Below are 17,470 nucleotides of genomic sequence, written 5' to 3' on the forward strand. Positions count from 1 at the left end.
CCATTGTTATTAAATTCGGTTTGGACTTTATTTTCCAAAATTCAACGATTGTTACTGAGATCAGCCATCATCAGTATAAAAAATCAATTTTCTTATTTTCAGTTTTCTTTGAACTAGCTTGGTGCTTATGTTCCCGTGTCGATGTTGAGTTCTTTTTACGTTTCACAGGCCACAATTGATTGCCTTTCTGTTCCTCGTTGCCTTGGAAACCTATTAGCAACATTTCGTCGCTATGTTCTGATGACAGCATTGAGTCTTTCTGAAGCGTGTCCCCATCTAGAAATCACAACACTGCGAGGCTATGTGACAGATGCACACACAACGTGAGAGTCCCTTCAATATGTTAACATGGCTATAAATGTAATTTTTTTTAAAAAAATTAAAATCAGTGACATGGAATTTGTGTTTATGCTCCTAAATTTCAATTGATCAAATTCTCGGTCAGCAGGTCAGTCAGTCTGTCGGTGGGTCAGTTGGTCAAACAACCAATCAGTCAGTCGGTTAGTCAGTCCGTCGGTGGGTGGGTAAGTTAGTCATTTAGTTAGTCTTTCGGTCAGTCCGTCGGTAGGTCAGTTCAATACATGATCAGTCAGTCAGTAGGTAAGTCAATCGGTAAATGACAGTCAGTCAGACATTCAGGTTGTCAGACAGTTGGTAGATCATCTCTTAGGAGTATCAATCAGTCAATGAATCAGTCTGTAAGTCAGCCAATGAATCCGCAGCATATTCCATTTCCATTCAATCACTGGTTGGTATACGTCTGTATCAGTTTATCCAGCAGTCAGTCAATGAGAACGTCAGTCAGTGGGTGACTAGACAGATATACGCGAAATTTTAAATAAGGTAACGATATACGCGCATGTTAATCGTATCATCCATATCAGGGAATTTTAGCTGTCAAATAAACTGCATAACTGAGTTAAGGAAATGTCATGTCACCTTCTCGTAACTTTAGGGACCAAGATGCCTTGCGAGGAAAGTACATCAAGTGTTGATCAGTGTCACAGGAGGTGTCACTGTCGTGATGGCAACCTAGTTTCTTGTTATAGAATACGAAAACAATTTACCGCCATGAGCCCAATAGAGCGACAGCGCTTTATTAACGCCTTTAAACTGGCTTCTTCTAGCCCTCAATACCAAAGTTATTATGAGCATATAACAACTCTGCATTCAAGAATACCGAGCAAATTTCTTCATCACATGCCTCAAATATTTCTTCCCTGGCACAGATGGTATTTGATGCAGTTCGAAAACTTTCTTCGTCAAATTGACTGTCGCATCACAATTCCTTACTGGGACTGGACCAGAGAGTCAGAACACTGGACACAAGCGGCTGTTTGGAAATATGCCATTACCGCCCACGCCCTAGCGGTCTGGGCGGTAATGGCATATTTCCAAATAACTGTGTTAGGAAAGGACCATTCCAGCAGAAAAAATTCCATTTGCCTTAGTCTGCCGGTGGAGGCTGCATAAAAAGAGAATTTAACTTTTCTTGCTCTTTACCGAACCTGCAAAAAGTGCGTGATCTTATCCAGCTTGAGAATTTTACACTCTTTGAACAGACAGTTCGTGAGCAATTCCACACGAGATTTCATGATTGTGTAGGAGGCACCATGCTTCACCACTCCACGGCGTCCTTTTCTCCAAAATTTTGGCTTCTTCACGGTTTTATCGATAAACTTTGGGCCGATTGGCAAAAGAAGGGAGTGACTTTCCAGTTTCAGTATTACACCGAAATTTATTTTGCAATGCCAGGTTCTGGACAGTTCCCGTGGGAGTATCTTGATCAAGATAATTTACCAGGAGGCGTAAGAATTGTGTATGACAACTCACCACCCTAGAGGAAGGCAGGTAGAGGGACACATAGGGAGTCAACTTCTGTTCAGATCGAAGTGTCCCACTCAGTTTTCCTTTTTTCAAATTTCATTCCCATTGGTCGACGTGTCTTAGAAAAAACAAAACAAACCAAAAAAAACGACTTGTTTCCTCTTTATAACTTTCTTGCCGTTCAGAAATGCTTAAAAGAAATATTATTAAGAATTTGTGAAATAAAAGAAGTTGCACTGTAACACTTGTACCGGCGTGTGGTCATTCATGATCATTTCATCGGCAGTTGCACTCAAAAAAAAAAAAAAAAAAAAATACAGAGAAGAGAAACGTGAAGTCGAAACATAATAACCCCCTTTCCACATGAACATTTATGAAACGACCACAAGCACATTTTATCCGTAGAAGCAGCTTACTGGAGGATGGAGGAACAGAAAAAATAGGAAAATCGAACAAACATTGATTTTACTATTTGTGTGGTTTACAGGTGCTAAGCCTGGGATGACTGTGACTAGTTGTGTGGTTTACAGGTGCTAAGCCTGGGATGTCTGTGACTGTTCCAGTTCCCTTTTCACTAATATTTAGGTCGGCGTCTAATTGACGACAAAAAGGTGAATATAGCCAATATTTATTGTATGAAAGTACATCCGAGATGCTGACAACCCAAGAAGACCACATTAACCTGACAAATTAATTAAGTCATTTCTAATCTTCCTTTGGTAAAAAAAATGAAGACCACCACAATCCCACCTCAAAGGGTTTGAACACAAGCATTATTCCAGAGGATTTTTAAAAATCTGTTGAAAACATATGATCTTTACTGAATACGGAATTTTTATTTGGGTGCTGATATATATGTATTACATATATATCAGCCCATTTTGGAAAGGGGAGATGAGTTTTTGGTTGAATAAATGTGTAAGGAGATTACGCAAAACAATAAATTAGCCCCAATCCTCAAATATTTTGCAGACGAAATATCAAATTCTATTAACAACAGCAAAACCCAAAGAATAAAAATTGAGAATTCACTTTCAGGAGTGCTCCCTTAAAAACAATGATTTCTCCTTCCCACTCCTAAACGAGAAGCTTATGTTCAAATCCTCGCTGGAGTCATTTATTCGATGCTGTACTTCTGAGCAAGACTGTCAAGTGGTGGCTTGGTGGCTCCATGTAACAGAAACCTAGAGATCAGTCCCAGCAGTTACAAATATGGGCTACACGGCCCCTACGACTAACATGTAGGTGGAGGGATTGAACTGAAAATACTCCAGGATGTAAAAATACAGCAAAAAATTCACAAAATTAAATTAGTTTTGGGTCCAAGCACTTTATTTGGACATTTGCTCTGACAGAGTCAAGAGAAAGCAAATTTTTATGTACAATATCAAATGACAAAAGTCATTCTTCTTTTTTAACATTTTGTGTTTTTTTGTTTTGTTTTTGTTTTTCATGGTTGACAAGAAATAACCAATTCGAATTGCTGACTAGAACTGTTTTTATTATCAACACCATTCATTTGCTCCACACTCCACATCACAATATTTACACCCACTCAATGACAACACTTGATCTTTGACAATGTGCAACTGCATAATCTATCAGGCAATGGCTCCTAAAATAATTATCGCAGCTAACCATTAGATGTCCATCTCAAACTGGGTGGGTACCTCTCCTGAAAAAAGAAGTAAAAAAGAAAAATGGTTCTTATAACTCTTTTGCTGTTTGTTTGATTTTACCCTTCAATCCCTGGGAGTGACTAAGATCTAATTTCTGCCGACAATACAACCCCTGAATCACACATTAAGTTCACAAGAATAAGGAAAGTGATCACCAACTAAAGAAGCTCTCAACAGCTTAGAAAATGTGTAAATAAACGGTGAGGAGAATATGCATACTAATGTTAGGATGCAAAGGGTTTATGAATTTCTGGGAAAGCTAAGAGAAACTGCCCTTTCCTTTTTGTTTTTCTCTTTTCTTTTTGAAATATTAATTTTCAAAGTGAAGAAAGTGTAAGGACTAAATATGGTAAACATGGGCCTCAATAGGTTATCTACAGCACCTACGATTAACAACGCAGTAATAACAGCAGTTATGAGTGTTTCTGCAGTGGACACACATGACACTAGACATTCCACTGGTTCATTGCATATTGAACTTAGTAATTAGGCTTGCATGTCTACATTTACAGAAAACAGTTTGAATTGTTAACTATGGTATGAAAATATTAAAAGCTAAACCCAACTATTTAGTAAAAACAATTAAGGACGTGTTTCCTTACCATTGTCATTTTTATCACACTTTGTTTCAGAGCCATGGATGCCATTGTCTTTGCGAACCCCCGGCTTCAACTTTGCATGACAAGTTACACCTGATATCATTGGCAGATTCTGTGGAGGTGTGCGTGACAGTGGAGAATTGCGCAATTCCAATAGAAACTTGCGCTCATATATTATGCGTGTCCCTAAATAATTATAAAACAAGGCATTACTAAAAGTAAAATAAAACACCACAAATGATGAGATAAAAAGTAAAAAAGTTACACCATTCACACATGAACTAGACTCACCATTAAAAGAAAAAGGAAAAAAAAAACAGCACCTAAACTTTAAGGCAATTTTTAATTTTTCTGGGTGACTTCAAAACTGTTTTAAACAAGATAAAAGAGTAGCCATCCGCCACTTCAAGTCAGAAAGTGAAATAAGAATGAGTGCTGGAACCTCGTTTCTAGAGGTAATTTTTCTGGACAACTTCAAAATTGTCTTACACAAGATAAAAGACCATCAGCCACTTCAAGTCAGAACGTGAATTAAGAACAATTGTTGGAACCTTATCTCAAGAGGTAGAGCTAGTTCACTGCGTCTTATGTGTAAGTTAACAGTTGCTCTGCTTAAGGAAGCTGCCCACCACTCTAAAATTAAATAATTCTACTTAGATTGAATGATGAGAAACATTGACAATAAAACAAGTATTTATGTGAAGATATCATGCCAGCACCTGTTAACAAGTTCAGTCAAAAATTATCACAGAACCATTACCAAGCCAACTGTTACCAACAACTTCCCATTACACAAGTTCCAAGACATGCACTAGGCAAGCTGTTAGCAAAAGGTTTCTCCTCAACACATAGTATATTTGAAATTCCTCTAAAATTCATTACAACAGACCACAAATACCATAGCAAAATCAAGGAATCAAACATCTAAGTAGAGTTGAATTGAATGTAAGATGTAGGATGCGGTCATCTCGTAAGTTTGCAATATCTAAAGACAACACAAAGTTTTATAGCAAAGGCTAGATGTAAGCCAAGCACATCGCATATCAGGTAAAAGTTTCAATTTTTGCCCTTTTTACAGGTGAAAGTATGGCAACCGAAGTCATCTTATAACTTTGTTTTCACAACATGCTACTTTCAATGATGAAAAAGGCAGGCCTAGAACAAAAAAAAAACATACCATACAAGCTGATTTGGACTAATGGAAAATGTGGCATTCAATGTTAGGCTTTGCAAGAAACTGATATGAATCACTCCCATTTAGGACGTGAAGAGACCTTTCTAGGACACCTGAACAAACTTGCAGATATGAGCACACCAAGATTATAAACTTCATGTATTCCCGGTTTCTATCACTTACTTGTTGTGAAATTTGTAAAATTTATCTGATGGGAATGAGTAGGATAGATCTGTCAACTTTGAGCAGAAATCTCGCAAGGCCAGAAGCATTTAATCATACCTTGAGTCCGAGTCTCCCAATAAATTTTTCACTAGACTTGTCTGAATATCTAATCAGTCCAGTATCGCGAACTTTCTTACCTTTGTGACGATTATCCAAATGTTATCGATATGACTTGCAATTATTCAAATGGCTATTTAATTGATAAAGTTTGACGCACTCATACCAAACAACCGTTCATAATCAGTAAGAGGTGTGCGTTTGTAACGCGTATTCAACTGGATTAATTTTACGTATGCAAATATCACAATTTTTGAAATCATTCGCAGTTTAGTCCAATATTAAGTCCTGGAGGTCCCGAGCTATAATGGTAGATAGGAAAGATTGCTTTTCTTACTATATAAAAGATTTTCCTAATAAGAAAGGCCTTTTTATTTAACCGTCATTTATAATGTATCCTCGAAATTCGTTGAACAGGTGCTTTGAGAGAATTGAGATGCAAAACATTCATTTAGGCGATCAGACATGCCAGAATAATACATTTACAATGTAATAAATAAAGAATGGCAATAATTAACATTTGTCTCTGCCTTTAGGTGGGAACATAAGATCTTAAAGAAGCATGAGAACTTAAGAAAAGGTATGATTCTAAAACTCCACACTTTGGAAATGAAAACAGTAAACCTAGAGCAATCCGATAGGACTACTCGAAGCTCGCATCTGACACACGATAGGGGATAAAGACTCCAATACGAAAATTGTCAGCGAAACATTCGAGGAATCAAGAGAGCATGAGGACACAGTTAACGGAAAGCATGATAAAACGGATAAATTACTTTATTTTACAATGTACAATATTTTAATTGCAGCAATTAATGAATTAAAACTTTGAATATTTTTCATTACTATTGAGAGATATGACTCAATGCAAATGTAAATCGGCATGTCACGCGGTAAGATAAACCTCAGCATCGATTTAGTGGAGGCAGCTGTTGCGCACCGTCAGTTCTTACAGCTCGTTGATGACCATCCAAGTTTATACTCTAGTCCACTCGTTCAAAACGCAACAAGAAGGTAAGTTTGGTTCAACTGTACTGTTAATCACTCAGTTGAAACGTTTACGGGTATGGCCTTTGGGATCGAAACAAAAAGCCCACAGTTTCCCTTTTCACCGATAGCTTTTGAATTACCGAGTAACAGCAGCTTGCAGAGAAACCGTACCGTAAACAATTGCCATAAAGTTTCGGAAACTATTCCCTTTACGACACACACTATACCCTTTATTGGCTACCGAGGCATGTTTAAGCGAAAGAACAGTAACATGTTCTTAAGTAATCAAAGAAAACTCACACGTCTCACACAAAGTAATGACTGATTCAAATACGTTTGTCTGCACGTCACGAAAATAATCTTATCGAAAAAGCAAGGGAACAATTCAAATGCTGACCTTTTCATTTATTTTTCACGTCCCGAATATAATTCATGGATTAGTATCATTTCTTTCCCAAAAGCTCACATCATAAAAAAGCCGGTGAATTTCAAGTTCGACGTGTCTGTTACAATAATGTAAAAGATGTAGAGTGCAATATCATCATCGGATATGGGGATTGATTTAGTGAGGTCCCCACTCTCACTAAGTTTTCATTTCCGAGTACCAAGCACTGAACTAAGTGAGGAGACTGAAAAGATGGAGTAGAAAGTTAAAGTGTGGGCTCACTAAACAGCGAAAGAAAGAACAGAATGAGAAAATCAACGATTTCAATCAATCTTGTTGTCCTGAAATGTATCGCGCACCCATGGTATCCTCCCATCCATGGAGTCTTTACAGACGGTTGCAAGGAAGCTTTTACCTGACTCTAAACTGATTTGAAGTATTTTTAACCTTGTTTTTCTTTTAGGTATGAGCTTTTCTGGCTGCCTTGGCTCGATCAATCCACCACCTCAGAAATTGCGGCACCACTCGACATCGCATGGGTTTGGCACGTGCACATGCTGTCACCTGTCAATTATGAAAGGGACTGCAACGAAATTGTCTCTATACTACTAGATCACAAGATTCTAAGCGGAGAGCAGCGTCAGAAAGGGCTTGTTAAGGCCAAAGCTCTATGGGAAAAGTTGTATCCTGGCGAACCTTTTGAAGTTGACGTGACGGCCGCTGCTGACAATGCGCAAGATTTCAAGTCAAGAATTGAGTATGACATCGCAGCTGCTTGCGCTCGACAGAGAGTCTTTTATTATCAGGTGTCCTTACCTCACTATGAAGATAAGAAATTTTTGACTAAAGCAATGGAGAGGTATAAATTACATCTCATGCTCAAGCGAGATAATCCAGGGACGTTTCTTGTGCCTTGCTATGACTTTGACCTCATTTGGCATGCGCATCAAGTAAATCCACTACTATACTAAAAGGACGCCACAGAAATACTGGGAAAAGTACTTAAACATGATGACTCGGTGAACGACCGACAGCCTCACTCAAAGCTCAACATGTCTCAAAGCTCAACGTCGACAGGCGTTTACCTGCCGAGTGGTGCACTCAGCTTTGCTGATGTTCTCTTCCGTGGAGGTTATCAACCAGTCTGGTTGTGTTGTTAGTACGGGACACTTACTAGGAGGGAACATACTTCCCACCAAGGAACAAGTGAGCAAGCCACAAAAATGCTGTACTTTGGATGAGAATGGTGGAGAGAGAGCAATGCTTATAAGAGGAAGTAAAGACTGGGGAGTCTGCATTGGAAAATGGGAAGGGTTTGTTAAGGGTGTCCCTGGCGTGCCTGGAATAAAAGGGCAGACAAATAATCCAGGTGTCAAAGGAACGCCTGGGGTGAGAGGCAAACCTGGACATTTAGCCATCAAATTCTTTTCACTGTCCGGAACAAAAGAGTGGAAAGAGGTTGAAGAACGGGGAGACCAGTTCTGGGTGGCTCTTGGCAAAAAGTTAAAGCTCAGCATCGACCTGCGCACGGGCTTGATTTCGTTTCCTTCTGAAGTCCATCACGTGCCGGAGGTAGTTGCGCTCGGATTTTCAATTGCCATTCTTCATCTTCTATGCCAGCCTTACACTCCCGCCGGAAGTGCAGATTACTCGAAACCATCAGTTTGCGCTGCACACCAGGCCGACAAACCAGGCAGAATTCATAATGAAGACCTTGCGTTAATAGTGGCAGCCGGTTACTATGCCAACACTGTACCGACTAACTCGTACCTAAAGTATGAAACTGGAGGAGGTGCCTGCGGAGGATGTGGTGGATGCGGTTGATGCGGTGGTTGTGGTGGCTGTGGCGGCTGTGGTGGTTGCGGTAGCTGTGGAGGATGTGGAGGTTGCGGCGGTGGCTGCGGATGATAACTAACTGAGATGATGCCATAAACATTCATTGTCACAGACAATTGATGATCTTAAACTATTAACTATTTCGGTAATTGTAAGATACTGAGGAACCTCGCAGAAAACACGCAAGGTACCTGTAAGATCACTTGTAACTTAAAGACAATGGTAAGAAACGGCAGAAGTTTGCGTAATCCAAGGCCTCGTTTGAAATGAACAGTTACTAAGTTCTTTGTTGTGTCATAGAATACGAAATCCGATTAACTCCGGAACGTTAGTCTCGGTTTGTTTTTCGAGTAAGTACGCTCTTCGGTCATATTATAACACGTTTTATATCACACTGTAACATAACAATATCTATAATATTTGTCATAATGACATGTATCAAAATTCTTTGTATTCACCCTAATCAATCGCAATCTAGAATTTAGTCCATTGAGAGGTAAAATGAACAATATCCACAGATTGCAACTTAATAACGGCTTCTGTAAATCAAAATTAAGCTGTTTAATTGTAACGATGGCGGTTCACGCTGATGAAGAGCTAAAGCTCGAAACGTCAGCTGAAGAATCTCTTTACGGGGGCCGATTCACATTATCAACTCAATTGGATAAAACATAACTTTCTTACTGTAGCGAATATGCCTGTCAGAGGACGTAGTGCACTCCTCAAAAACTCCTCTTAGGATTGAGAATTTTTGCCATTTAATGTCATAGTTATCTGATCAGATTTTAATAAGATTATATCAGGCAAAGACGGCTTTAAATCTGATAGAAATCGAAATGCAGTCTTTCAGTGCTATGTTCGCAGTTGTAGCTAGAGTCGACTTTTATCTCTGTTCCGTCAAAGTTTTGTCTGTCAGATAATCCGAATCTCTCTTGCTGCGTCATGTTCTTTTGTTTGTTTGCTTTTGCTTTTCCTTCTCTTAGTCTTCCCTCAATCGGTACCAGTAATTAGGGATATGTGTTAATGTACAGTCTAAAGCGTTCATCCGACGTCACGGTAACCTTCAGCATCACGGACAGATAATTTTTCGAGTTGCGTGTCGGCTGTTTGTCGTTAAAAATCAAATCTTGATGAAATGATATTTTGATCAAATTACAGTGAAACCATCAAATTACAACATAACTCATATATCTCATTCATGTACCAAACAAGCCTCCCCGTTGCTGAAGGTCAAAATAGCTAAAAAAAAAACTTTTTGGTCACGAGGCATTGACAAGACACATATGGAAGAGTTTCAAACTTTTATTCAGGCTGTGAAAACCGCCCGCACTTTTCAAGTTAAATTCGGAAACTTCATTGTTTTCGGTCGTTTAGTTTCATATTGAACAATTTAACCAAAGAAATCCACGCGGAAAGTATGAGTATGAATGTTTTTTAGCGAGATTCTTTTCGAAGAAACGAGTCAAGGATGTGCCTAAAGATCGCACGTGACAGAAAGACAGGATACTGACTGACTTCCCTGTCAGGCTAGGTGAAACTTTTCTAAAACCAATGTGGCAATTGCTCAGTCATCTTGAAAGTCACTTTTTTCTTGTTTACCAAGCTAAATTATAGAATTGTGAGTCATGGCGGGCTCCTTGGATAGAGTGTTGTTGTGAAAAAATACATTTCGTCGAAGAACGCGGATTTAACCGAAATTTACATTTTTGTTTGACCATAATGTACGAGTACAAGAAATACTATCTATTTGCTTTTGTTTTTATCTTAAGTATTGATCCACCTTTTTAAAACATTTAAAAGTCCTCGTTCTGAGAAATATTTGTCTTTTACGTTTCCCTTAGCCTCAGTCTACCAATCGGTAAGGACAACACTTGCTATGTGTTACTTTGGAGTGCAAAGCGTTCCAACCTTCAGCGCCATGATGGTTAATTTCCCTAGTTACGTGTCAGTTCGTTTAATTAGGTTGTTTTTCGCTTGAGATCAAATCTTAGTTTAAACGATATCTTGATCTAATTACAGAAAAACAACCAGATTACGTTACGACTCATATATCTTACATACTGCTTATGCGGTTAGTGTTCTTGATAAAAACTTTAAAATGTTGGATCTGACCTAAAAACACTAAAACAGTATGATAAGCTAAATTTCGGCAACGTTCTGTTCGCCTCCGTCAGATTAAAATGACATTGTCATATATCTTGGTCATATTCTAAATTGGGGTTCCCTGTTGCTGAAGGTCAAAGAAGCTAAAAAATTAGTCACGCAGCAAGGGCATTACTTAACAAAGGAAGTATGGAAGAGTTCCACACCTTTCATGTAGGTTGTGAAACCTGCGCGTTTGTACATTTTAAGCTAAATTCATATACTTCATTGAGCGCGGTCACTGAACTTCTATTTGAAAGATTTAACCAACGAAATGCAGGGGGGAGGTACAAGAGGGGATATCTTCTTTTTCGAAAAACGGATCGAGTTTGCGCCTTAAAGATCGAACGTGACAGAGAGACAGGTTACAGTCTAGCTTTCCTGTCTAGGTTGAGCTTTTACAAAAATAGTTTGGCATCAATATGGAAATTTAGGTAATGGTGGGCTTTGCGGAAAAAGCGGTGTAGCCGTGAAAAATTAGGACATTTTGTGGAAGAGCAGTGCTTGAACCGTGAAATAAATTTTTATCGAAACAGAATGTACGAGAACTAGAAATACTATCTTTGAATGGTTTTGTAGATAAGAAATTTGGTGGTCAGGTAATATCCGCTGTTCTTTCAAATTCCTTTTCATATGACTTCCGCCCTAAATCAACTTCAGCGCAAAGTTAACAACGACTGCTTACTAAATAAAGCTACAGCCTTCCACGTGACGCAAACCTCAGCCTTCCCGCCACAGCTTTTGCTACATTCTCTCCCTCAGCCACACGCTTTGCTGAGAAGGAATACACGTACAGGGATTGCTTTCTGACTATAAAATCAACCAAGCCGTCACAACCAGCTAAGTCTTCAAAGGACACAGATCTCTTCAGACAATTGAGGCTAATCTCTTCGCGAGAAACTGTTCCAACAATGGCTCCGGTGTTTTACCGATTAACTGTGATCGTCGTCCTTGCCTTTCTAACTGGTCAATGTCTTGGCAGGAACCCATTTTGGTTTAGACCAACTCCAAAACGTGATCAACAGTTTTATCAGTGTAAGAGTAAATGTACTTTGGTCAATTGATTTTATCGCCATGTCTCCGTAACTTATATTCAAATTGGGAAATTGACATTTCATAAATGCCAGTATTTTAGTAAAGCTCTTGAGATGTTGAACTCTTCAGCTAAAACCATTACGAGAACTAGATTTGACATTAAGAACGGATCAACTGAGAGAAGGCAAACGCCTTGTTTTATCTGGCGTTGAAAGACCACTGCATCTAGATGCACTAGATGCATCTAAATAAAGAAACCCATTTTTTATAATGAAATAACCCCAGCCGATTCGGTTTTTTTTACGTTAGAAAACACTGGTGTAGGTGCTCCCAGAATCTTAATCGAGTACATAACCATATCTGCGTACAACTAAAAGTTCTCTATGACCTCAATGCGTTTGATGGGCGAAAGGATAGCTTTCCCGCAATATATACTTTGTAGAAATGCGGTAAAAACTTGACGTTGCTTAGGATTTCAATTCAAGTTAATACACGTGAACGTGTTTCGACTGTGTAAAGATTAGGTGGCAGTGAGGAGCGCCAGAAATCGGGGACATTTCGAGCCCGTTACGAAATGTCAGCGGTATATCGTATTACAGAGAATTCAATATGGCGGCGGTGGAAGTGAAGTGAACACGTAACTTTCTATTTTCGTAAAACCCCGTCAGTGAAAGGCCTAGTACTGTACTATCCCAGAAAGCCAAAGGAGACGTCAAAACAAGGAAAATGGCGGCCAGATTGTGCGGTTACAGGGACTTGTATCTTTCTTGTTCTTCCTACCTAAAATTGGGCTATTTAAAAATGGCTTATTGGGTTTTTGAGCTCTGTGAAATTACGAAGAGTTTCCTGGCTCAAAGAAAATTTGTGGGCCAACATATTCGACCGTTTACGAGCGATTTAGTTGAGCAAACTTCTGTAGAATGCATATCAAACTACGCAGTTGCGAATCTTCACAAGGTTGTTCCCACGACAATAGAATTGTAACACCTAGTCGAAGCACATTTTAAGAGTTTGAATGGAAAATGGAGTCAGAATTATGAGTTTACTCGTATACCTTGGGAAAAGGTAGGCTTGAATTTGAGTATTTCTTTTTCGTAGCGATGGGCGCTTTAACTGATGCGGCTGCATTTCCAAGTACGCAGCGAAAGAATTTCCCATTCTTAGACAGCTATTTTGAAAAAAACAATATTTTCCTATACATTTTCTTATACTGTTTCGGCGCCATTTTGCTTGTAAAATAAGAACCGCCTCCGCCATATTGTCCCAAATTTCTGGCAATGGTATAAGTAACTTTTAGTTATAAGAGTACTCCTATATTCTTTTTCAGCTTTTCAACATGTACCGACTAAAAATGAGACCGCGACGAAACTGGTGACCAATTTCTTTCGCATACCCCTCTCGTACTTGTCTCAGATTGGACGGAGCAAGAGGCAGGTCACACAGGAAGATATCGTGGTGATTCTGGATCGTTCAGGCTCGATTGGGGACTGCAACTACAAAAAAGCAAAGCAAGCCTTGAAGAACATGCTTGACATTGCGTCAGAAGTAGGATATGACAACAGATATGCGGCAGTTACATTTGCAAGTACTGCCATGACAGATTTCAATTTCGTTGCTAATCCGGACGCAGGAATTAAGATAAAGAAGCTTCCCTATATTCCAGGATCAACTAATACTCAGGCTGCGTTGGCAGAAGCAAAAAGAGTTTTTGAAGATCCCTCTTCAGGTATGTACAAATTTACTTTCGATCGGAAGTTTTAATTTTAAATAGGGAATATTAACATTGTTTAGTTTTGGTGTTAGTTTTAAACTCAAAAATAAAATGGGTGCACAGGTGTTAGGGTTTGTTACTCCTCAAAACTGTATTTGAAATTCCGCTCGTTCATGCGTCGTGTTTCGTTTTCGTCACAAGTCACACAGTGTGTAGGTCCAGAGAGTTTCTCTTAGGACACTTACAATTACAACTGAAAAGAAAGTGACAACGTTGATGATGTATAGACCAAAACAGTAAAAAAAAAGCAAAAAAAAAAAACACACAGGAATGAGAACTTGTCTCATACTTTACTGTTGTGTTTCAACTAGTGTTGTTCCCGGTCTTATGTTCAAGTAAATAGCAAGGTATCAGCTTCTAAACATGTTTTGTTTTCGTCACAAGTCACACAGTTTAGTTCTAGACAGTTTCTCTTAGGACACTTACAAATACAAACGAAATGAAAGAGACAACGTTTAAAAGATCCAGACCATAACAGTAAACAAACTTGAATCTTGTCTCCAAATCAATTTTAATGATGGATTCATATCCTTCGCACCAATTTCTATACCCTTCCAATGCCGGGTACCAAGAGGGATAATTTGGATTTATCAACAAAGTTGAAATGGTAAATTATCCACCGTAACGATTACAAAAGCTGACGTTTCGAGCGTTAGCCCTTCGTCGGAGCGAATAGAGGAATTGTGGGTTGTGTGTGCTTTTAAAGGCAGAAAATGGAGCTACGTTATTGGTAGAAAAATGGCAATGAGAAAAATACGAATAAATTAGTGGAATGAAAAGTGTTCGTTGATCCCTGTGGGATTTAGACTGCCGGTTTGAAAGATGAGTTTTTGTTCAAGAGGGATAACTTGTTTGAGAGTGGAGCTTCTTAAATTGGTGATCATTTCTCTTCATTCTCGCGACCTTTACATTTGATTCGAGGGTGGTACTGAAAGGAGGAATTCAAAGTCGCTGACCCTTTGAGCTTAGATGACTAGGATTTTTAGCCAACAAATATAATCGTGAGATACGCTCACTGCAAAACCCACTTACTGTATTCATTAATCTTTTTCAAAGGAAAACGTCCGGGTGTTGTCAAGATTGCCTTTCTTATCACCGATGGCCATTCAAACGTTGATTCCTCGAAGACCATACCAAATGCTAACTTGCTGAGAGCCAGTGGTGTGGATATTTTTGTCGTTGCTGTCGGGAATTACAATAGTGGAATCAGTGAAATCGTGGAAGTAGCCTCGCCAGTTCGTAAAGACCACGTATTCCGTGTCACTGACATGTCGGGCTTCTTAGATGTTACAAAATTGGCTTTTAAGTTAGTTGCTCCCAAGAAATATGCAACCCAGTTGAATCATAAGCCACTATGTTAAAATGGCTACATAAGGATTTATTTCAAACTTGCCTTCTATTTTTAGATTGTATTTTGAAAGGAACAGCACTGCAATTTAACTTATTTTAGTCATTAATTAATTAGCTCATTATTTCACCTGAGTTTGAATGTCATATTGTAATGGATTCAAGGTAAAGCACTATAGAAATTCTTCTCAGCACCTTTGAAAATAGAGAATTTACTGAGTTCATTTTGTCTTTTAGTATTTTGAATGAAATAAGGACTCTCTTGCTTTTATACCTTAGAAAAAATTTAGTTAACTTCAAAAGGAGTTAACATTTCGTAAATAAATGTAATAAACGAAGGCACTAAATTAGATGGCTTGGATTATTGTTGTCATTTATGCTATTACGTCAAGGTCTGTAGGAGACTTTTTGTCAGACACTCAAAAAGGAGAAAAAGCCAAAATTAGGCACAACACATAAGAAGGCAGTGCAGAGGAGTGCGTCTGCGAGATTTATGGATAGACGAAGGAATTTAAAAACAACCTAATGACTAGGAATTTTACTTGGCCTTAAGTAGTCCAAGCTCAATTATGTAATATCCCCTACAACTTTCACATTTCCTCAGACTCACCTGAGTCAACTCCGAGAGAAAATATTACCAAGAATGTTATCATATTTAATATGCATTACCTTGAGTCCCAATTGCCTTCTGAAGTGCGTCATCCGATGTTCTGATTCATTGATTGAGCTTCGTCGCTTCTACAAAAGTGGAGTCTTCAAACTTCTTCTCAAAATGCGTGTCAGCGCTTTGTACTAAAACGCTTTCGCAGAAACAAGGAAACATGATCAAGGTGTTAGTATCTAGGATTATTTCGGTCAAGCCTATTGTCAACAATGTGCTGAAAAGGAAACGTATCGTATACCTTTGCTACAATTTAAATTACACCACATAACGCGTAACGGAGAGGTCATTACAAGTTCTATACATAGTAAAAAGGTCGATCAAACGAAAAATTGTAATGACTGGTAGTAAAGTTAGGCATGAAACACAGAGCTATTTCTGTCTATTAAAGTTTCGCATATTTTGAAAACGAATGACGATAAAACAAGGAAATAAATAACATAGCCACAGAAGTTAGCATACAAAACGCCAAATGATTAAGTTTCACGATACCACTCAAAAAGATAAGAACAGCGAGAGCGAACGTATATCAGATTGAATGTAGGTGATCATTTTGTGACTAGGAATGCGAGTTAGCCGGGATTTCTAGTGGTGTCTTATTTCCTTTCATTTAGTGAACAAAATGGCTTTAAGAGTGAAAAAATGCTTATCATTAATGACACAAATTACCGGGACCAAGAAGTGAAGAAGAAACTCTCAATTAGCAACATTCGACATGGTTTAGACAAATAATTACAGTTGTCCAAAATATACAACAGTCATGAAAGTGGTCCTTTTTATTTACAGGGTCAGCTGTTAATCTTACAAGGTCACCCTGGTTTCAATTAATTGAGGTGCATGTTACAAGTCAATTAGTCTTGATAAATTATATGATATTGTTATTAATTTCTTTAACCGTATATGCATTGGCACCAAACCCCAAAGCAGAGTCACTTTGCCGTGAGGTATAGAATATTACTCCGTACTCATTTCTAAAGCCTTGGTTGTGCTAGCTAGTCGCTTCGAAGGCAGAATAAATTAATCACTGACACGGAAGTAAATGTTGGAGGCCGACTCAAGTGGAACCAAGTGGCATCTGTCACGGAATCAATGCATTTCTTCTTTCCCCCGCCAGTCTACGTTAGTTCGTTTTAAAATGTTATCAGAGTATTGCAATAAATCTGGTTTTATTTCTCAGAAGTAAAGCCATGCTGAAATTTTTGATGTACAAAACGCTGAAAAGGAAACAGAACTACAACGGTGTATCAGGAAGAACAAAATTTCAATGGGGGGGAGGGGTCGGCTGGGGGAAGTCTGAAAAGCAGGCGCCAAAGACATGAGGTTTGATGATCCGCCTTGGGAGCAGTAGATATTTTTGCAGAAAGCTACACTATCATTAAAAAGTTATGGTAAAAAAAAAAAAAACTCATCAGTTAACCTATGTATATTAGGGGGAGTGAAAAACTAAAATCGGGCCGAGCACCTTTTTTCAATCCGCATCACGAATACGTGAGGAAACAAAACAATAAACAAAGACAATCTTTCTTGACAGGTTTCTAGCAATGTACTACCACAATGTTATTGCGCTTAAACGTGCAGCTGTGGCTACAGGTACCTTCAGGAAGGTTAACTTTAGACATCAAATGTTAGCTCGAACAGTATTTTGATCTCAATAAAAGACACACTCGTGGGATAATAAGGTTTCAGTACACCTTGTCAATGCTCGTGATGCTACTAACGTCCTGGTGGCTAAAGGTCATAAG

At 38.7% G+C, this 17,470-nt stretch overlaps 1 protein-coding gene and 1 pseudogene across 2 annotated transcripts; both read left to right on the forward strand.

The window, feature by feature from the left end:
• Positions 1 to 6,322: 6,322 nt before the first annotated feature.
• Positions 6,323 to 9,612, forward strand: LOC148741682 (uncharacterized; annotated as a pseudogene). The gene is made up of 2 exons (XR_015994941.1): positions 6,323 to 6,575; positions 7,400 to 9,612. The product of XR_015994941.1 is annotated as an uncharacterized LOC148741682 (transcript).
• Positions 9,613 to 11,624: 2,012 nt separating this feature from the next.
• LOC111342097 (collagen alpha-1(XIV) chain) lies at positions 11,625 to 15,417 on the forward strand. Its single transcript, XM_022949143.2, has 3 exons — positions 11,625 to 11,949; positions 13,277 to 13,675; positions 14,777 to 15,417. Exons 1-3 carry the CDS (start codon positions 11,826 to 11,828, stop codon positions 15,079 to 15,081), a joined length of 828 nt encoding a protein of 275 aa, XP_022804878.2. The 5' UTR covers positions 11,625 to 11,825; the 3' UTR covers positions 15,082 to 15,417.
• Positions 15,418 to 17,470: the final 2,053 nt, after the last annotated feature.

This window comes from Stylophora pistillata, chromosome 1 (assembly GCF_964205215.1).
Source record: "Stylophora pistillata chromosome 1, jaStyPist1.2, whole genome shotgun sequence".
Lineage (NCBI taxonomy): Eukaryota > Metazoa > Cnidaria > Anthozoa > Scleractinia > Pocilloporidae > Stylophora > Stylophora pistillata.

Bases quoted from the DNA above. Each gene is read 5' to 3' on its own strand.
- LOC111342097 (XM_022949143.2), top strand. From the start codon at position 11,826: ATGGCTCCGGTGTTTTACCGATTAACTGTGATCGTCGTCCTTGCCTTT. The intron at 11,950-13,276 runs GTAAGAGTAAAT...ATTCTTTTTCAG, and splicing joins TGATCAACAGTTTTATCAGT to CTTTTCAACATGTACCGACT. The intron at 13,676-14,776 runs GTATGTACAAAT...TCTTTTTCAAAG, and splicing joins TTTTGAAGATCCCTCTTCAG to GAAAACGTCCGGGTGTTGTC.